The following is a 22,274-nucleotide window of genomic DNA, read 5'->3' as shown; positions in this document are numbered from 1 at the left end:
CATAGGTAGCATAAAACAAATTGGCCGAAAAATGTTAAAAAATTTTGATTTTTACTTTTTTTTTTGGGGAATTTCATATAAAAAAATGTGAAAAATATTGTTATTTTTGCAAAATTTACGCTCTTTTTTTGTTTATAGCGCGTGATCAAAAAATCGCACAGGTGAGCAAATACCACCAAAAGAAAGCTCTGTTTGTGGGAAAAAAAGGACGTCAAATTCGTTTAGGTACAGCGTCGCACGACCGCGCAATTGTCCGTTAAAGTCACGCAGTAAAAAAATCGCAAAAAAAACCCTGGTCCTTTAGCAGCCAAATCCTCCGGGGCTTAAGTGGTTAAGGTAGCGCTGTTACAACCTCCTTTTATTTATTTCACACTTTAACCCCTTGTGGGTTCGGTTGTTGGCAGCTTACACCTTCACAATTGTCTAAGGTCTTTTACTCCATAGCGCTGGTCACCCCTATCTTTCTATCGTAAAACTTTGACCAAATCCATTAAGGATAACCAGAACTAATGGGGGTCCTAAATAGCAATCAGAGAGCTCTGCCAATTCAAAACTTAACAAATGCACACACGATTCAGAAACTCAGACAGGAACATGATACATTAACTATAAGTATATATTCGGATGAGAAATGTCATACTGAACGAATTTGCATGACCACCCTATCACATACAGAATAGAAGATAGCTGTCAGATATTCCCTGGGTGACAAGTTTATCTGAGATATTCTGTTTGGTATCCCTGGATGCGAAATTACATGCTGAATGAAAAAACTATCAGTTTACCAATGTAACCAATACATATTTCAAGATATGAATAGTGGTATAAAACTGTCCAAAGAGGAGGGTCCTGATACGGTCATAGCCCCAGGACAGCCCATGGCCACTCTGTTTTAATTGGTCAGGGGCATCTGTCAACACCCTTTTGATCCCAGAGAAAAAGGGAGACCTCTAACCAGTGATGAGTTCCTCATGGTAACATCAAAGCAGAAATATCTATCAAGTTTGAGAACCGATCACACCTGGCTCATCGATTGAACTCGGATAACACCCAGGATATTGACTGCAAGTATTCTTCTTCCTCAATTCTACCTTACTTTTCTGATTGCTGAATTATGTCTCTATTTCTTTGAAACACCTTTTTTTTCTGGAAATATTTTATTTGCACCAACTTTGACCTTTTCATTATTAAAACCTTATTTTGAAAAGTGTTAACCTTGTCCCCAAGCTCTTAATGTAAGCTAATAAAGAACCTGTCTCTTGAAGAGTGCTACTGTATAGGATAAATCCTATGGACATACCTGTCTGTGGTGACAGTGTGTGCTACAGATGACTATTCTAAAAATATAATTGGTATTTCTAAAATTAAGAGCTTCCTCCGGCTCAGACCAAACGGAGGTGGTGGCATATAAAGAGAAAATTGCTTAATTAGCCCAGTGACAATCGCTCTCAGCCTGCTGGCACCTAGATTGTGGTCCCAAAAACTGGAAAATCTTTGAGCAGGGTGCAGCTGAGAGTGGCATTGTTAAATAAGTGACAGCGGGGTGTGATTGGCTGGTCCTTTGTCACTAGTTAGTGAGAAGGACAGGGATCCGATACCCGCGTCCATCACAAGGAGCTCAACCAAAACAACTGGAGCTCACCTGAAAAAAACAATACACCCTCAAAGAGGGCCAGGTCCTCTAAACAGCAGCCTGAAAAACCTTGCGGCCAAAGGAAGTATCTGCAGATGCCAATACATTCACTTTATAGAACTTTGTGAAAGTGTGCACCGATGACCAGGTGGCTGCCTTGCAAATCTGCGTCACTGACGCCTGATGACGGAAAGCCCAGGAAGCACTCAGCGCCTTGACAGGGAAAGGAGGAACCAGACCCTTGATGTAATAAGCCTGGATCACCATCTGTCTGATCCATCTGCAAATGAAAATTAGAGACAACCTTTGGAAGGACTGACGGACCGGGACGAAGAACTACCTTATCTTTATGAACCACCAATTAAGGTGAACAGCAAAATAACGGCGCCAATTTAGACACCCTGCGTGCAGAAGTGATAGCCACCAAGAAGGCTACCTTCTGGGACAGCGTAAGCAGGTGAATCTCCCCTAGATTCTCAAAAGGAGGCTTCTGGAGGAATACGTTGGTAGATCTTCCTAGAAGCAGATTTCCTAGCTTTAACAGCGTTGGAATCACTGACGCAGACAAACCTCTATCCATCAGCACCTAGCATTCAACAGCCAAGCCGTCAAAGCCAGCGACTGTAAAGCAGGATGGAAGATTATATGTGGTAGTTGTTCATAACCGGACATTTTTTATCACCCCAATTATTTAGTTCACGCACTTGTCCTTTACCATCACATCTATTATTCCATTATATATATTATTCATATATCCTATTTCTGGCAGCGCCAATTCCCTTACCCCCCTTTTTTTTTATATTAATCTTTGATATAACCTTTGACTGTATCTGAGGGAGGCTGCAGCCTTATCTTTTCCTTTATCCTTAACGCAGGACTTTTTCAATTTATACAGGATGGAAGATTGATCCTTAGGACAGCGGATCCTCCCTGAGAGGAAGGTTCCAAGGAAAGTCAGCGACCAGCTGCACCAGATCAGTGTAACAAGCCAGGCAAGGCTAGTCCGGAGCCACTATGACCGAAAACCCTTCTGCCTCAATCCTGAGTAGAAGTCTTGACAGAAGCTTGAGAGGAGGGAAGGCGTAAATCAGACGATACTGACCCCACAGGGCCACCAGCGTGTCTGTGGAGTCCGCCAGAGGATCCCATGACTGAGCCACAAACCTCTGCACCTTTCTGTTGAGCCGAGACGCCGACAGATCCACCTCACCTAGCCTCCCCAGCCGGACAGGCAGGCATCCCTGGTGACCACTGTTCAATACAAGGGGAGGAAGGATTTTCCCAGCCGAAGCATCGGAGAGCGAAGCCACCATTTTAGAGACTCCTTAGTTCCCCGGCTCAGCCGGATCGAATTGTCCAGAGACTGCGGAGTCTTGTCCCATTTGGCAAGAATCTCCCTGTGCAGGGACCTCGTATGGAACTGTGCAACGGAACCACCTCAAAAGGTAGACAGTAGAGATCCACCGATTATTGGCAAAGCCAATATATTGGAGGCCGATATGCACTTTCCCAGATATATCGGAAGGTGGCCGATATTACCGGTATTTCAGAAAGTGCTTGTACCGGAGTGATGCCTGCAGCTAGAGGCATCTCCCCGGTACCGGCGTCCATAGCCGACGGTCGGCTGTCTTGTAATCACAACAAATGCGGCTGAGAAGCCGCTCGGCTGTCATTACAAGGAGCGGGTGGGGATGTCCCCCCTCCCGCCACCTTCTGCGGCTCGTCTGGGTCTTCCGTCCCACCGGGAGACCCGGTCAACCAGCCTACACGGCTGCCGTAGACCCGATCAAAGCCGCATTCGGCTCTGATCGGGTCTCCATGCAAAAACCCAGAAGTGATGTCATGGCACCACTTCCAGGTACTGGCGCCAGATTTAAAAAAATGACAGCATTCAAAACAGCCAAACTTGGCATTTTGAATGCTTTTAAGTGCAGAGGAGGTGTTTGGGGTCTTTTATAACCCCAGATCCCTCCACAACAGCCCCTGTCAAATAAAAACAATTTTTTTTTTAAATGTACAAAAACATTGGCCCATATCGGCCGATACCAATACGCAATGACCAAAATATCGGTATCGGCAATGAAAAAATGATATCAGTCGATCCCTAGTAGACACCATCAGGCCCAGCACCTGCATGCAAGTCCGGAAGGATGACCATCTGCTGGACAGCAGGAGACGAACTGCAGCCTGCAAATTCTGGAGTCTGCCCAAAAGAAGGAGCACTCTGGCTAAGGTAGAGTCCAAAGTCAGACCCAGATAGTCCAGCTTTGTGGACAGAACCAGAGCAGACCTCTGAAAATTCATAATCCAGTCGAAATTCCCTCAGAGTTCATATGGTGATTTCCAGGTTTTCCAGAGCAGTAGGAGACTGCGCTCACAGGAGGAAGTCCTCCAAGTAGCCTAGTACCAGGATCCCGCAAAGAGGAGGAAGTGCTGGTGACCGGCTCATATTTGATTGTGAATGTAAGCATTCTTGATGTCGATAGAGGCAAGAAAATCCCCCTGATGCAGGGAAGCCACCACCATGCGAATAGACTCCATCCTGAACTTCTGAACCGGCACAAAGCAATTCAGCGCCGTGAGGTCCAGGATTGGACGCACCTTGCCTTCCTTCCTGGGAACTATAAACAGGTTTGAGTAAAAACCCTGAAAACGTTCCGATGTCTGAACCGGGACAATCACCCCTTGAAGTAACAGGTCTAGTACTGCCCCAAACAGACCCTGTAAGTGGTATGGGGACTGGAGCAAGAGGGAAGGAATGAACCTTGCCGGGAGACAAGAGCGAAACTCGATCTTGTAGCCGGACCGAATTAATTAGTGGAACCATTTGTCTTGTACCAAGGAAGTGCAAGGCTCTGGAAACCAGATATACCCCCACCTCAGATACGGGTGAGGGCACACCTTCATGCTGAAGGAGCCTTGTCCGCGTGTCTGGAGAAGCCCGCTCTCGGCTTGCCAGACCAAGTTAGTTTGGATCCTCCAGAGAAGGCCCTGAAAGGATTTGAGCCCTTGTCAGTCGACCCTGAGGGACGAAAAAACTTCTTATGAGCCGAGGAGGGCCCACGTCTACGACGAGGCTCCTTGCCCTTAGTAGCCTGCGGTTGAAAGGTACCCTTTCCCCCTGTGAGACCTTTGATGATGTCATCCGGGGTAGCTCCAAACAGGCGATTTCCTTGAAAGGTGGGATCAGTCAAGGCCTTTTTAGAAGCCTGGTCGGCAGACCAGCATTTGAGCCAAAAGACACGCTGAAGGACCACTGCCGAAACAGAGAGCTGAGCCACTAGGGGAGCCGCATCCAAAGAGACATCACAGATAAACTGCAGCAACTGGACCAGCTGGTCCGCCAGCACAGCAAAGGCAGGGAGGAGCTGTTCTCCATCCAGATCACGGTGTAAAAGCTTGGCCCACTCAGTTACAGTTTGCGACACCAGGGCAATGGTAAATACCGGCCTCAGTGCCGAACCAGCCAGAGTGTACATATTGTGGGCCACAGCCTCTGCTTTCCTGTGAGCCGGATCCCTAAAGGCCGGGGACTCTTCAACCGGAATCATGGTTGCCTTGCTCAATCTGGAAACCGGAGGATCCACCACCGGTGGAACAGTCCAATTCTTAATAAGGGACTCTTCATAGGGGTAACACCTAGTAAAGCGCATAGGGACCCCAAGGGGACGCTTTGGTCGTCCCCACTCTTTAGCGACAATTCTGTCAAAATTGGCAAGGAAAGGAAACACCTTTGCTGCTCTGGATGGCTTGTGAATGCCAAAGGGAACCTGCGCCTCAGATGCAGCTGTAGCCACGTCCTCCATCTTTTACGGTCTCATGCACAGATACAAGCAGTGCTTCCACCAGCGCCTTTTCATGCGCTGTTGCAGATGTGGAGGAATCATCCTCACTATCTGAGGATTCCAGGCACGTGGTCGCAGACCAAGCAGGGAGACCCACAACCGCGGCGGCTGAATCAGATTCAGGATCTGATGAGGCAAGGGAAGGCGGGGCACTTTTTGCTAGCCCATCGCCTGAAAACAACCTCCACCGGGGACACAAAGGACTCCAGGACTGCCATCAGTGCATTGATAGATGGTTGGGACTCAGAGGGTCCCGCAGCTTTAGAGAGGGGATCAGATGGGGAGATGTGCTCCAAAGATTCCATGAATCACCGGGGGAACCCCACAAAAAGTGTAAAACACTGCAAAGGGACAACCCCCACCGCGCTGGCAGCACTGATCAGTCACCATGAACAACGCATTAAGCGATCTTCAGCAGAGAAGAAGAGGACCCCACCAGACTCACCACCCAGCAGAAACAGGCACCTGCAGCCACCAGGATATTCTGCACTCCACATGCGGCGATCATAGTTACATAGAAGATATAGTTACATAGTTAGTGAGGTTGAAAAAAGACATCAGTCCATCCAGTTCAACCTATGATGTGTGTGTGTGTTTGCTTTTAACCGTACATTGTGTACCCCTGTATGTTGTGGTCTCTAAGGTGCCCATCTAATAGTTTTTTGAAACTATCAATGCTCCCTGCTGATACGACTGCTTGTGGAAGAGGATTACACATCCTTACCGCTCTTACAGTGAAGAACCCCTTACGCACTTTAAGGTTAAACCGCCTTTCCTCAAGTTTAGTGAGTGGCCACGTGTCTTATTGTATCTCCTCTCTCTGAATAGTTTGTTCCTTATGCTAGGGTCGCCAGTACAGTATTTGTACATTGATATCATATCCCCCCCTCAATCGTCTCTTCTCCAGAGAGAATAGGTTCAGTGCTTGTAGTCTTTCCTCATAGCTGATGTCCTCCATTCCCCTAATTATTTTTGTTGCCCTTCTCTGGACTTTCTCCAGTTCCAGCACATCCTTTCTGAGGACCGGTGCCCAGAACTGGACAGCATACTCCAGATGTGGCCGGACCAGAGTCTTGTAGAGTGGAAGAATAATCTCTTTATTTCTGGAGTGAATCCCCTTTTTTATACATCCCAGTATTCTGTTGGCTTTGCTTGCGGCGGCTTGGCATTGCATGCCGCTGCCAAGCCTGTTGTCTACCAGTACCCCCAGGTCCCTTTCCATCCTAGACTCACCCAGAGGTTCCCCCCCTAGTGAGTAGCTTGCTTTCTGGTTTCTGGCCCCCAAGTGCATTACTTTACATTTTTCAACATTAAACCTCATCTGCCATGTAGTTGCCCACCCCGTTATTTTGTTCAGGTCCGCTTGCAAGGTTTCCACATCCTGCATAAGATCAGGAAGTGAAAAGATCCAGCAGTCAGCACCAGGGGATGAGGAGGGGCTCCCACCGCCAAAATAGCCGCCCACAGGGCTCCACAGTCATGGTCGCCGCTATTTTCAATGGCGAAGCACTGCAAAATGGCTGCCGGACTACAGAAACATGGCCACCCTGCATTGAGCACACAGACTACAGCAAAACTGTGGCCCAGCATGGCACCACAATGCTCCCGGGGACCCAGGAGGGATCCCTTGGCCTCAAGGACAGGCCCAAGCAGGACAGGGGGTTCTGGTGGGAGGAGCCCCCAGCAGGTACAACCTCCCTCCCCAGTCGATTGTTTAGTCTCCAGTGGCGCACCCCCCCCAAGTGCATTGCACCCTGCTCCGACACCAGGAGGTGGACCGGACCACCCACACAGACCCAGCATAAGTGGAGGGGGTAGGATGGGGGGACAGATGAAGGGGGGTGCCTGATGGGAAGAAGGGGAACCCGGGGGTTCGACCGTCCCAAGGAGGGGCCCACATCCACCCCAAAACCCTCCAGGGGGAGAGAGGGGATAGCTATTCACCATATCAAGAACCAGGCAGGCACCACTCCAGACAGAATCCCTCGCCATCAAAATGGGGGGGCTGTTGGCCAGGAGGAACACTGCGACTCAGGCCGAGACCCGGTTGTATACGACCTCGCGAGGCATTTAACTTGCAGGCCAGCCCCCGTCCGGTGGGGCTATGTCACGGCCGACCTAGCGCAGAGCTGAGGTCTGCACGCGCTCGCTGGCCAGACTGGGGTGACCACTGTATCTGGATTATCCAGCCCGTCGCCCAGTCCGGCAGTTGATTGGAGATCTCACAGGAAAAAAAAAATCAATCTAAAAAGAAAAAAATTGCCAGGACCAAAGATCCCAGCAAGGAACTACGTCCTTACTCCTGACTAGACAGAAAAAAACCTATAACAGAGAGAGGGAGTATACTCCCTTGGACTGCCCATAGGCGTAGCCAGACTTTTTTCCTGCCTAGTGTCCTATTCCTGTAGGGGGCAGTATAACCCAATGGTTAAGAAGATCAGGAGCTGTGTCTGTCAATGAACAAAAGAGAAATACTGATTTAAACTTTTAAACAAAAAGTGACAGAAAAGGCTTGGTCTTCAAGTGGATAAGAGACTTGGTATAGAAAATTCTTTAGAGTGTAAACACAAAATAATGATAAAGGTATCAGCTGCAATTGTTCAGAGATAGGGGATCATCAAAGACAGATTCATGGTCTCTATTCAGTTCTCTAGTTCAGTTAGCGATAATCTGGCAAATTACACTATTACCAAAAATATTGAGACACCTGCCTTTACATGCACATGAACTTTAATGGCATCCCAGTCTTAGGCTGTAGGGTTCAATATTGACTTGGCCCACCCTTTCCAGCTAAAAAAGCTTCAACTCTTCTGGGAAGGCTGTCCACAATGTTTAGGAGTGTGTCTATTGGACTGTTTGACCATTCTTCCAAAAGCACATTTGTGAGGTCAGGCACTGATGTGGATGTGAAGGCCTGGCTCGCAGTCTCCATTCTTATTCATCCCAAAGGTGTTCTATCCGGTTGAGGTCAGGACTCTGTGCAGGCCAGTCAAGTTCCTCCACCCCAAACTCACTCATCTATGTCTAGATTGACTTTGCTTTGTGCACTGATCCTAATCATTTGGTGAAGGGGGGGATTATGGTATGGAGCCGTTTCTCAGGGGTTGGGCTTGGCCCCTTAGTTCCAGTGAAGGAAACTCCTAAGGCATCAGCATACCAAGACATGTTGGACAATTTCATGCTCTCAACTTTGTGGGAACAGTTCGGGATGGCCCCTTCCTGTTCCAACATGACTGTGCATCAGTGCACAAAGCAAGGTCTATAAAGACATTAATGAGTGAGTTGGGGTGGAGGAACTTGACTGGCCTGCACAGAATCCTGACCTCAACCAGATAGAACACCTTTAGGATGGATTAGGGCAGAGATTGCAAGCCAGGCCATCTTGTACACATCAGTGCCTGACCTCACAAATGCACTTCTGGAAGAATGGTAAAACATTACTATAGACACACTCCTAAACCTTGTGGACAGCCCTCTCATAAGAGTTGAAGCTGTTAAAGTTGCAAAGGGTGGGCCAACACAATATTGAACCTTACGGACTAAGTCTTGGATGCCATTAAAGATATATTAATATAGTGTACACACGGCAGATATTGCTGTCTGCAGGGCTGGACCTGCAAGTGCAAAGCAGCCCTTTAAGAAGACTTCAAGACGTATATCAACAAAATTCTTAAAACAAGGAACATTCTCAGTAGCAACTGTAAAGTGTTTATTGAGGACTGAAATGGAAAGAACAAGACAATTTTTATAAAATTCCTTTTCCATGGGAGGAATTTCAGCAAAAAGCTTAGGAATAAATATCCTTTTAGGATTCAGCCAATAGTGTAGTGTACATTTAATTTATGTAGTTCATGTAGTGCACATTTCATTTGTGATTGGATGGGAAAAGTATTTTTGATTTTGCCAGCCTCTTAGAAACCATAGGGTCTCCTTTTGACTGTGGGGAATTAAGTGCTACTAGGCAATAAAAAATAGTTTGGAAAATATAAGTGCGCTTCCCCCCAAAAAATGTATATACATGTGTAAACTAACAACAAATGTATATCTGGATTATAATTAACTGAAATAACACCAAAATACAATGTGAGAAATATATTGGTGATAATAAAAATCAATAAAAAAAAAACAGCATATTGGTGATTTCCCAACTAAATCCTGGGAAAACGTGTAACACAATTCCAATAATTTCTTCTCAAAACGTGACAAGTGAAAGGAAAGTCCAAAACACCAAATTCTTCTTCCAGGGATAGGTACTGTGGATGGCTTCTTACCAGAAAGAAACTGCTAGCAAGCAACATTAAAGTTGACTCTAGGGTTAATTCCTCACAGTATATCTTCCCATCCTCACCACACACACCTCGTGCGGAAAATAATAATGTATGGCTCCTTACCAGAGATAACAAATGTTGAGCTCAAAAACGTGTTTCTCGCCTATAAAGTAGTTCCCATCCAGCCTCCAGAACAATTGGGAGGATCCCTCTTCTCCTTAGTTTCACACCCGAAGCCACTAAAAAGGGGGTTGAATCCTCACCAGGAGGGGTTGGAAAAGAGGAGGCAAACTAATAGTGAATTATCTTCAAAACACATAAAAATTTAATGAAAATGCACTTACATACAGACGAAAAAAAAAAAGCCTGGATTCAAGCCGTGCAGTGCGGACCGTGCAAGGGATAGAAACGGCGAGGCTCTCCTCAAATCCTACGCGTTTCTCTCGATTGGGCTTCCACTGGGACAGGAGCTGGCTCGCACTGCCACTTTTGCGCTTTAAATATGTTCTCTGGCAATAATTTCCCATATCCTGTGCCCCCAAACAGAAAGTGACTCAACTTCCTATTTATAATAGTCAGATTCATAGAGAAATAGCTGACTATGAACTATGAAATTACCAATAAAATCATAACAAAATATTTAATAAAAATTTGGTTGTAATAAACACCAAAACCAAAAAAATGTAAAAAAGAAAAAAAGGAGAATAATGGAGAGAAATGAACAGAAAATACCAATAATTGGCTCACAATTACATCAGATTAGGGTCTGAAAGGTGTATATACACCCATGCCCCACTCTCTGGTTATAAGACCAGCATTCAGCATTTGAATATGCATTTGTGACTACGTTTTCGAAACAACATAAATGGATTTATCACATTTTTAGAAAACATTGGGACGTACTGAAGGTAGATAAAACCTTGGCACCTATGCTCCCTAGCAAACCACAAGTGATCTTTAAGAGGGCTTGGAACCTCAAAGACATGGTGGCTCTGAACCCTATCGAGAAGCCATTTATACCTGTGATGTTCAGCAATAGTAAAGGTTTTTTGCCCTGTAAAAGATGCAAGGTCTGTGTTGAATCCGAAACTATGAGAACACAAACCTTTTCATCGGCAGTCACCAAAAAACAATAGGAGAGAAGGGATTTCATCACATGTCATACCAAAGAGGTGGTGTATCTTTTGACCTGCAGCTGTGGGATACAATATGTAGGCAGAACAATTAGAACCTTGTCTATTAGAGTGGGAGAACATCTTACCAATATTAGAAAGGGCTTTGTTAACCATAGTCTGTCTCTACACTTTGCTAAAGTTCACAATAAGAATCTATCAAAGCTGCAGGTCATTGAGATAGACAAATATACACCCCACTGGAGAGGGAGTAATATGAAGAGAAACATATATTTTTTAGAAACCGAATGGATTTACCGGCTAAAAAGCTATAGACCATTGGGTCTTAATATTGAATGGGACATAAATGCCCACATTAATAATAGCTGACAGTCTTATAACCATAGAGTGGGGCAGGGGTGTATATACACCTTTCAGACCCTAATCTGATGTAGTTGTGAGCCAATTATTGCTATTTTCTGTTCATTTCTCTCCATTATCTTGCTTTATTATTTTTCTCTTTCTTTTATTCATTTTAAATGTTTTTGGTTTTACGGTTTACTACAACCAAATTTTTATTAATATTTTGTTATGATATCATTGGTAATTTCAAAGTTCATAGTCAGCTATTTCTCTATGAATCTGACTATTTTGTATAAGAGAATCTGTGCTATTAACACACATTGGTTGTAAGGTAAGGGTTTTCCTTACCTGTGCCCCAGGACATTTAGTCTTTATATGAATTAAGGCATAAAATATCTTACAACTAGTATATGTGTTATTTTAGATTAAATTTCTATCAGCACTTTTTTCTATTTTATGTAATTGGGAAGCATGTCACCAAAACGTCTTTTTAATTGCACCAGTTTCACCAGCAAAGCCGTCCCGAATTGTGACTCCATTTTTGTGGAGTCAAGCTAAAATTTGCCCAACTATGCATCTATCCAATGAGAAGTGGCCTGTTTAATTACATCCTGAGTCACCACAAGATTGAGATGACCAGGCGTTACATCATATCCTGTCAGAACGATGTACAAGCACAGGAAGTGATGTCACGTCTGGTTTGGCGTACCAACACAGGAAGTGATGTCACTTCCGGTTTGATATATGAAACAGGAAGTTGAGTCCCTTCCTGTTGAAACAGGAAGTTGAGTCACTTCCTGTTTGGGGGCACAGGATATGGGAAATCATTGCCAGAGAACATATTTAAAGCGTAAAAGTGGAGGCGCGAGCCAGCTCCTGTCCCAGCGGAAGCCCATTCGGGGTAAACGCGTAGGATTTGAGGAGAGCCGTGCCGTTACTATCCTTTGCATGGTCCGCACTGCAGGCGGCCGTGCGGGCTTGAATCCAGGCTTGTTTTTTTCGTCTGTATGTAAGTGCATTTTCAATAAATTTTTATGTGTTTTGAAGATAATGCACTATTAGTTTGCCTCCTCTTTTCTAACCCCTCCTGGTGAGGATTTAACTCCCTTTTTAGTCGCTTCGGGTGTGATACTAAGGAGAAGAGTGATCCTTCCAATTGTTCTTCTGGAGGCTGGATGGGAACTACTTTATAGGTGAGAAACCAACACGTTTTTGAGCTCAACATATGTTATCTCTGGTAAGGAGCCCTACATTATTATTTTTCCCACGAGCACGAGGTGTGTGTGGTGAGGATGGGAAGATATACTGTGAGGAATTAACCCTAGAGTCACCTTTAATGTTGCTTGCTAGCAGTTTCTTTCTGGTAAGAAGCCATCCACAGTACCTATCCCTGGAAGAAGAATTTGGTGTTTTGGACTTTCCTTTCACTTATCACGTTTTGAGAAGAAATGATTGGAATTGTGTTACACGTTTTTCCCAGGATTTAGATAGGAAATCACCAATATGCTGTTTTTTTATTGATTTGTATTATCGCCAATATATTTCTCACATTGTATTTTGGTGTTATTTCAGTTGATTATAATCCAGATATACATTTGTCGTTAGTTTACACATGTATATACATTTTTGTGGGGAAGCGCACTTATATTTTATTTTCCATGTTTGTACTTTTGTTTCTAGAGTTTATGTGCTGTCTCCCCAACCTCTTTTTTAGGTTAGCGCACTCATTTACACACTTTAAATAAAAAAAGTTTGCGCCACATCAATAGGTGTACCAACAGTGGAGAGTATTTGTCAAAGCTTGTGGCTCATAAAAAGCAGGGACTTAAAAATCTTATGCAACTTCCACTACAATATCTGCAACCTGTTCACTTGTCTCCATTTAAACCTTAAAAAGTTTGGAGGTTCCAACTTCTAAACAGAATCATGGGGGTAGAAAGTAAGTGTTGTGTTTTGGCCCCTAGAAACTGAACGTTCTAGGGGTGCCGAAAGATTTCCAAAGAATTGAGAAAGAATGATCTGTCATTGCATACGTGAGGGGATCTTCAATAGGGTACTTGCTGAATAGGGTGTGGAAGGAATGGGGTTTTGTATGTGCAGAATGCAGGAGCTGCAATAACCCAGGTGATCACTGTGTTCCTGTTGCTGTGTCTCTGTAGCAGAAGGCAGCAGGAAGTACAGAAAACAGGCTGTGCGTTTTTGTCAAAAAAAAGCAGGCGGAAGTGTGTCAGCCAAGAGTCACTTCCCAACTACATCACCATCCGGAGAGTTTGGATGGGGAAAAAAAAAAAGAACATGACAAATTTAAAATTAGGTAGATATTGCTACAAAAACATTAGTTAAAATAACAAAATGGAGCAACACAGTAAAGTGAATAACTCCCCATTCCTCTGCCCATGTATAAGCATTGTGTGTTAACCACTGCCAGTTGTCTATTCATAGCCAGAAGTTAACCCCAAAATACAGGGAAACCATATCTTACCTAATCCCCTGTGCCTGTTAGGGTTTCACCTGTCATATGGGGCATACCCTCAAAGGGGTCCTTAGAGACTGGGGACCATAAAGCCTTCTACAGCACCCTGCAGCTAACTTCATCCATTGCCCTTTATGCCAAAGTGAGCGCCTTGTGTAGGACTCAGTGTCCAAAACAGGTCGGTCCCAAAAACAGTGGGGTCTAGGTACAGTCCCCAAGGTTTAACAAGAAAAAAGGAATGGATAAAAAAGAAAAAAACTTCTCCAAAGGAGAAAAGGTCCATCACCTAAGAACACTAGCAATAAACTGGAGTCTCATGGAATAAGTGGGTTTATATGAGCGTGCAAGTTTTTTTTGTCAGTGTCCCATCACCTTCAGGTCGCTTGCATATAACCCCCAGTCTATAAATCCAAGCCTGCGTTATGTACTTCACAATTAGGATGAATAAAACAACTTTTTCAAGGCAATATTGACAAGAGAAAGTCTAGTTTATGCCCACAGAAACAAATATGTCTTCATTTGTTACCTTAAGTAATGTCAAAGTTACTACCAAATAAAGAGGCCTGTATTGGAAATGTAAAAATCACACTGGTTCATAGGGTTATAAAGGTATAAGAGTTAAAGTAGTTAAAAACAAAAATAAACCAGGTAATATATTTAGCAAGAAAACCAACAGTTACCTTGGAGCTAGAAAAAGTGTTTCCTTTGGGGATTCTGGTTTTTCTGTTTCCAGCATATCTACCTTGGAATTACCAGACACAGAAGATGTTTCGGATATATTCTCAGACTCTTCACGTATCGCACCCATAGACACTTTCGCTTTCTTAGGTGACAAATCTTCAGCAGGTGGCGCCATTCGACCTTAACAAATAGTAATCAGAATCTATATTATCTTGTCAATAATTTGTATTTCAGAATAAAAAGTTGCTACAGAATCCGAGAAAAACAGAATCTACATTTTAAAAGGCAACTATTTATTTGTCCAGGCCCTTGTCAGGTATAGAAAAGAGAGGGGGGAAAAAAGGAAAGATAGACAATAGAGGGGGAAAGAAAAGTGTGGTTTGATCTGGGTGACAATTTATCAAAAATATGTGAAAAGGAAGAACTCCGGAACCAATAACATTTATGTGCACAAAAACAGAATCAGTAAAGAGCAGGGAAAAAATACAGATCATATTTGTAGTGTTTGTATATGATTGTAGTAGGTGGCTAGATTTCATTGTAGGAAGGATTTTCTTTATTATAGTACTGGGATTTAAACAGGTAATAATTCCGAGATTTATACCAAGTAGCATAGTGATCAGTGTAGCCATTCAGTGCTAGTAAGGGTTTGAGTGCTAACTTACACAAAAAATGGTACCGGGATCCTACCTGCTTGGGACTGAGCAAGGGGCTAATTATTCCATTCGGTAAACAGGAGATGGAAGTTAGATCTTTGCCCCAAGACTGGTGAGATGGGAGCAAACAGAACTGAGGATAATGTTGGGGCAGCCTCTCTGGCAAGCAAGCGATGTGATCCCACTAAAGAACAGTCCCGCCTATGCCTGACCACAAGTCACAGGTCTGAGAATGCTCCTGATCAACCCAAATCCTGTGAAGCCTCAGAAGAGCAGGATCAAACAAATGGTGGGGGAAAAGTGCCCAAAAGACCTTTCTCAAGAGCCTGCAAATGGGCCGAGGAAAGAGGACCTAACACAAAATGGAAAGGTCATTAATGCATTCCCTATTTCTGTCAGACACCTGCAGCAGACTAGTGCCTACCGTCAAAACAGAGAGACACGAGGCTCTCTACTGATGATCTTCACATGCAAAGCAGCATCTGAGGTATATGCATGAACCCCTCCTTTATGTCCAGAGGCTACCAGTTAAGAAATGGTTTCTAGGGGATTTCCCTTGGAGGCATCAGTACAGGTAAGACTGGGACTTACAGTATCCTCTGGCACAGGAACTAGACTTCTTTTCCTGATGCAGGAAGGACTTCCATTGGCTCTCAGTTGTGATACTGTCCAACAGATCCCGAATGAGGGACCTCGCAATATAGAAGGCACCACCTGTTCTGGAAGACCAGAAAGCAGCTCTTGGGATTATGACCCTCTAATCAGAGAAATGAACCAGACATGGGGAGAATCCTTAACAGCCACCTGAAGGAGAGGCCGAGTGATCACCATAGGGGCAGACACATTAAACTAGGGATCGACAGATATTGTTTTTTTGTTGCCGATACCGATATTTTGGCCATTGCATATAGGTATCGGCCGATATTTTGAACATTTAAAGTTTTGCAAAATAAACACAATTTTCAACACAGATCTGTTACTGAACATGTTAATATCTGTTTATTAACATTTTTAACATTAAAGGCTCGTTCTTCACACCTTAACTGCATGAAACTTGATAGGAAAACCGCACTTGCAGGGACATCAGTTTTACATCATCTTATTGTGAATGATGCATAAACTGCTGCAGTAGTGCACTCACTCACTGCAATAATTTTAAAACACTACTGCAGTGCAGTCAGTGCAAAACTGCTAGAAAAAAATTAGACAAAAAGCTAGACAGTGGATTTGAGTCAGTGGACTACCGCTGCAGTAGTGTACTCACTGCAATGATTTTAAATCACTACTACAGTCAGTGCAAATTAAACTGCTAGAAAAAAAGCTAAACAACAAACCGCTATACAGTGGATTGGAGGAGTCAGTGGACTACTGCTGCAGTAGTGCACTCACTGCAATGATTTTAAATCACTAACTGCAGTCAGTGAAAAAACTGCTAGAAAAAAAGCTAGACAGTGGGGAGTCAGTGGACTACTGCTGCAATCATTTTAAATCACTACTGCACTACTGCAGTGACTGCACTGCAGTAAAGATTTTAAATGATTTCAGCAGTGAGTGGCGCACTACTGCAGCAGTAGTCCACTGACTCCAATCCACTGTCTCGCTTTTTTCTAGCAGTTTTGCACTGACTGCAGCGTTGCGCAGTCAGTGCAAAACTGCTAGAATAAAATATAGACAGTAGAATGGATTGGATTGGACACTAGTACTATACTACTCAGGGCCATCTTACTGAATGGGCATGCTGGGAAGTTGCCCGGGGGCCCCACTTACCTAAGGGGCCCCACCAGCCCAGCGACCCAGCTAAGCTTTAGTCCCGATTCTCGTGTACATCCCACCACAGAACTTAGCAGGTGGCAAGGGCCTGTCGGCCCTGCGCTGCTGTCAGGCTACTTGGGCCATAGAGGGGGAACCCACAACTACAGGAATACCTGTCTGCCTCCACGGGAACAGACACACATAGGACAGTCGGACCCAGATGCCAAATTTGGAAGCTGTCATTAGTCTGGCACTGCTGTACCAATAAATATCACCTTATCGATAATTTGCATTTTTATTCTCATGGGTGATTGTGTAGGCAGGGCCCCAGTGCACTGCATTGCCCGGGGCCCTTTAATGCTCTTAAGATGGCACTGATACTACTACACTTTCAATACTCCCAGTTAAGTAGAACAATATTATAGTGCAGAAAGCATAACATTTCAGCATGTTCACCAGGTAAACGTCTTTTGTTTTTTTTTTTTATATAAATTGCTGCCACTTCACTAAAAACATGCTCACTTGGTACAGAGGAAAGAGGAGCAGAAAGGTACCTTCTAGCATTAGAAGCAAGTCTTTTAGCGTGCCTCATTTTCTTTCCACCACTGAAGAAGATCACCACTTCTTCTGTCAAATACTGGTTCCTTCAAATAGAGATGAAGTTCATCATCCAGGCTCATTATTGCAGATTCAGAAGAATCCTCTGCATGAGGCCCCAATAAAACACTGAACATGGCATCTATTCAACCACAATGAAGTTTCTCTTCTGTCCGTTGTCTTTTTGGACATTTTTCTCTTTTGGAAGCATCCTGCTCTTCCACATTAGAAACCTGCTCTTCTTGACTTTTCTTTTCGGCAGGAACCTCCTACACCTCCTGTTGAATATCTTCTGTCAACCATTGTTTTGCATTGGCCAATACATCATCAGAAGAGAACGGATGGTTCTTGTGTCGAGGATCCAAAAGACATGCAAGCACAACATTTTTATTCTCTTCATGCTTCTCAAAACGTTTGGCGAGGCTGTCCCTCATGGCCTGCCAACATGTTTTAGTGCCACGTGTGTTGGGTCCTTCATTCTCTTGAAGAAGCATCTTCAGCACTCTCAGACATGGGATGACAGATGACACAGATGAGTCATAATGACTCACCTCTAGTGTCACTTCCTCTATGCGGAGGAGGGTCTCAATGACATTGGCTACAATGTCCCACTGATCAGCAGTAGGACAAGAATACCCTCCATATTCACCTGAATATATGGTAAGAGCTCGCTTCTTCTCCAGCATTCTTTGCAGCATGGGAAGTGTTGAGTTCCATCGTGTTGGAACAGCGTTAATCAAGTTGTTTTTGGGTAGGCCAAGGTCTTCCTGAATGCACCTCAGTCGCTGCTTGGCAAGGACTGAATAGTGGAAATGGCCAAAGCTCTCTGGTTTGACAGACCATCATTTACCACAAGTTGGAGGGTGTGTGCCATGCAACTGAGGTCTGACACTTCAGCAAGTCTCATTCCTTTCACCATGTTCGCTCCGCTGTCTTGAAGTACAAGCATCACTCAGTCTTTGGTAATTCCCCATTCTTCTAGCATGCTTAGAAGCCTTTCTCTAATGTACTCCAAAGTGTGAGATCCTTGCATCACTTTTGTGTTCAACACCAAATGCCTTCTTGTCCATCCGCTGTCAATGAAGTGGCATGTAAGACTCATTAAGGATTCTGTTTGTCCTGACCAGCAGTCAGTCGTGAATGAGAGTGAGTTGCCAGCATTCTGGTTTCAGCATAGCCTTTACATTCTCAATGACCTTTTGGTGAATCTTTCCCAGCATTTCAGTTCGATAATACTTGTCACTCTTCAGTGTGTACCTTGGCTCAACTATGGACATCAACTGCTTAAATCCAGAGTCAGACACCATTGTAAATGGTTGGTTATCAGTGACCATCATCTCTGTGATTACTCTGTCTAGCAGTTGGGATCTTCTATCCGATTTTAGCCACCTGTTTTTTTTGTGAAACATATCGGTTATTGTTGCCTATGATAGTGATGTTTCACCTTGTGATTTTGTTTTTTCTGTGCTGCATGATATAATTCAACATGATGAACTCTTAGATGGGCCCAAAGATTTGAGGTATTTTTGGTTTTTGCAGTTATTGATCCCATGCTTACATTGTTTGTGCACGTGTTGCACACTGCTGCTGCTTTTCCTGGAGATGGAGATGAGAAACAGTCCCAGACCACACTTTTAATTTTCTATCTACATCTATCTCCATTGAAATTTGAAAGACACTACTGAAATTGAATAAAGGATTAAAAAAACTGGCTGGTTGGCTGGCACCCTGTGGTGATGAGTGGCTGGCACCCTTTGGTGGGTGGTTGGCTTGCTGGCACTCTGTGGTGGGTGGCTGGCACTCTGTGGTGGGTGGCTGGCACCCTTTGGTGGGCGGTGGGCTGGCACCCTGTGGTGGGTGGCGGGCTGGCACCCTTTGGTGGGTGGCGGGCTGGCACCCTTTGGTGGGTGGCTGGCATCCTGTGATGGGTGGCTGGCTGGCACCCTTTGGTGGGTGGCTGGCTGGCACTCTGTGTGGTGGGTGGGTAGGTGGCTGGTACAGGCCCAGGGCCTGTGGCTGGCTAGCTGGTACAGGCAGGGCCTGTGGCTGGCTGGTACAGGCCTGTGGGTGGCTGGCTGGCACCGGGCAGCTGTGGGTGGGTGTATGTATGGCAGCTGTGTTAAACATACTGTACTGTACACACACTGTACACTCACTGTCGGGCCGAGACTTCCCGATTCCAAATGAGGCTGTGGGAGGCGGCCTAAGAAGGCAGAAGCTGTCCCAGTGTGCAGAAGCGCGTGGCGCAACATACACTATGACGTCACAACAATATCGGCAACCTCCGGGGCCGATTCCAATATATCGGGGAAAGTGCATATCAGCCCTCGATATATTAGCCTTGCTGATAATTGGTCGATCCCTACATTAAACTGTTCAAAAACTAGAATGTGTGACAGCTGAGAAGAGGGCTGAAGTGCGCCAAGTAAGGATGGAGGAAAGAGACATTTCTTAGAATTATTTTTTTCTTTTTTGTATTTCATTTTTATACTATATATATCCACGTGGTTAATAGAATGTTTGTAAACGTATGCTTTTGTGTGTATATATATATATATATATATATATATATATATATATATATATATATATATATACACACACACACACACACACACACACATACACACTCATTGATATATTCCTATCTATATAGATAATGCAAAGGAAAAAAAGCTCCTGAAGAAGCGGGATATCGCAAAACATGTTGAGCTTCTAGTCCTAATCTATTGTACTCCAACTCTACAGCGGGATATTACCAGGGTTTATTATTCTACTGACCCTAACCAGGTGGTTAGAGCTGCATATGTTTTTTGTGATGTTTAAACTGCAATTTTATCAATCGAGATATAACCTTGTAATAAATCTATCTCCGGATTCCTGTTATAGGGCTGTATCACGGAATCAATAAATGCCCCCCTTTGTCTTTCTCTGAATAATACTGCTCTTACCTCCTCAGGGCTATGCTTTGCACTGCTCTTTTCTCTCACTCTCAGCACAAGAATGCTCTTTTCCTCTGCTCCTTAGTGCTATTTTATCTTTCTATTCATTTCCATTTTACACGCATCAAGTGAGGATGCGCCTTCCTCTTTAACCACTTGCCGACCAGCCACAGTACATGTACTGTGGTAGGTCACGTGTAGTCAAAATCGTACATATGTTAGGAGTGTTGAAAATATTTGTAGAATTGATAAATCGCGACGCAGCCATGAATGATTCTACATCGCTGCAGAGAATGGCTGAATCACGAGTCAACAAATTACGTCCTCCTGGTGCGCCCCGCCTCTTCTGGGACAGACCTGCCAGCGTACTCTAAGTTAAAAAAAAAAATCACTGCATGGATCCTTTCTACTCTAATGTGTCAGTGTCATTGTAAACCGATGCCTCTAAATACGTTATTAGCTCCGATCTTTCATGATCGGTCATGTAATTCTATCCAAAAACTAAAACTCATATTTTATATAGGATTCATTACACACAAAGTGATATATTTCAAGCATTTCTTTCTTTTAATTTTGAGGACTATGGCTTACTTAGTGAAAACCCAAAATTTAGGATCTCAAAAAAGGAGTTTTAATACAGAAATGTTGGCTTACTGAAAAGTATGTCCATGTACAGTATAGTATGCACTCAATACTTGGTCTGGGTCTCCTTTTGCATGAATTACTGCATCAATGCGGCATGGCATGGAGGCGATCAGCCTGTGGCCCTGCGGAGTTATGGAAGCCCAGATTGTTTTGATAGCAGCCTTCAGCTCATCTGCATTGCTGGGTCTGGTGTCTTTCATCTCCTGCTTGACAATACACCACAGATTCTCTATGGGGTTTAGGTCAGGCACGTTTGCTGACCAATCAAACACAGTGATACAATGAAACCAGGTATTGCTAATTTTGGTAGAGAGGTCAGGTGCCAAGTTGTGCTGGAAAATGAAATCAGCATCTCCATATAGCTGATCAGCAGAGTGAAACATGAAGTGCTGTAGAATTTTCTGGTGGAGGGATGTGCTGACTTTGGACTTGATAAAACACAGTGGACCAACGCCAGCAGGCTAAGAATATGCATGAATCATACATACTAGGGGGAGTACAACTGGGAGAATCAATAGCGGAGAAGGATCTGGGTATTCTGGTAGATCATAAGCTTAATTATGGCATGCAATGCCAAGCTGCGGTTTCCACGCCAAGTAAAATCCTTTCTTGTATTAAGAGAGGTATGGATTTCAGACAGAGAGAGATATAATTTTGCCTCTGTACAAATCATTAGTAAGAGCTCATCTGGAATATGCAGTTCTGTTTTGGGCACCAGTTTTCAAAAATATATCAGGGAGGAGCTCAGCTATGAGGAAGGATTAGAGGAACTGAATTTATTCTCTCCAGAAGAGAAGATTAAGGGGGGATATGATCAACATGTATAAATACATAAGGGGTCCATATAGTGAACTTGGTGTTGAGTTATTCACTTTAAGCCCCTTTCACACTTGTGTGACCTAAAAGTCACGCGATTTTACCACAATTTTTTTGCAGCAATTTTGACTGAACTTGAAGCAATGCCTATGTCTATGGACCTCAAAACACATTAAAATCGGACCAAAGTAGTGCAGTGACTACTTTGCAGTCATTGTGGCTTGAAGTTGCACAGATATGAACGGTACTCATTGGAAATCATGGAGTACGACTTGTCATGTGACTTTGCAGTCCCAAGTCACAAAAGTGTGAAAGGGCCTTAAGGTCAACACAGAGGACAAGGGGGCATTCTTTATGTCCAGAGGAAAAGAGACTTTGTCTCCAAACATGGAAATATTTCTTCACAGTAAGAATTATGAAAATATGGAATAGTCTCCCTCCAGAGGTGGTTCTGGACAGCTCAGCAGATTGTTTTAAAAAGGACTGGATTC

General features: G+C 44.1%; 1 protein-coding gene across 1 annotated transcript in view; it reads right to left on the bottom strand.

The window, feature by feature from the left end:
* The window catches only part of PHF3 (PHD finger protein 3), a 279,560-nt gene that overhangs the window by 67,249 nt on the left and 190,037 nt on the right, over positions 1 to 22,274 (bottom strand). The window contains exon 12 of the mRNA XM_082249659.1: positions 14,375 to 14,555. Coding sequence (XP_082105785.1) covers positions 14,375 to 14,555 — 181 coding nt within the window. The remainder of the gene's footprint in view (positions 1 to 14,374; positions 14,556 to 22,274) is intronic.

Source organism: Pelophylax lessonae (genome assembly GCF_965119305.1).
Source record: "Pelophylax lessonae genome assembly, chromosome: 3".
Taxonomy (NCBI): Eukaryota; Metazoa; Chordata; class Amphibia; order Anura; family Ranidae; genus Pelophylax; species Pelophylax lessonae.
This window is presented reverse-complemented; position numbering and strand designations above follow the sequence as displayed.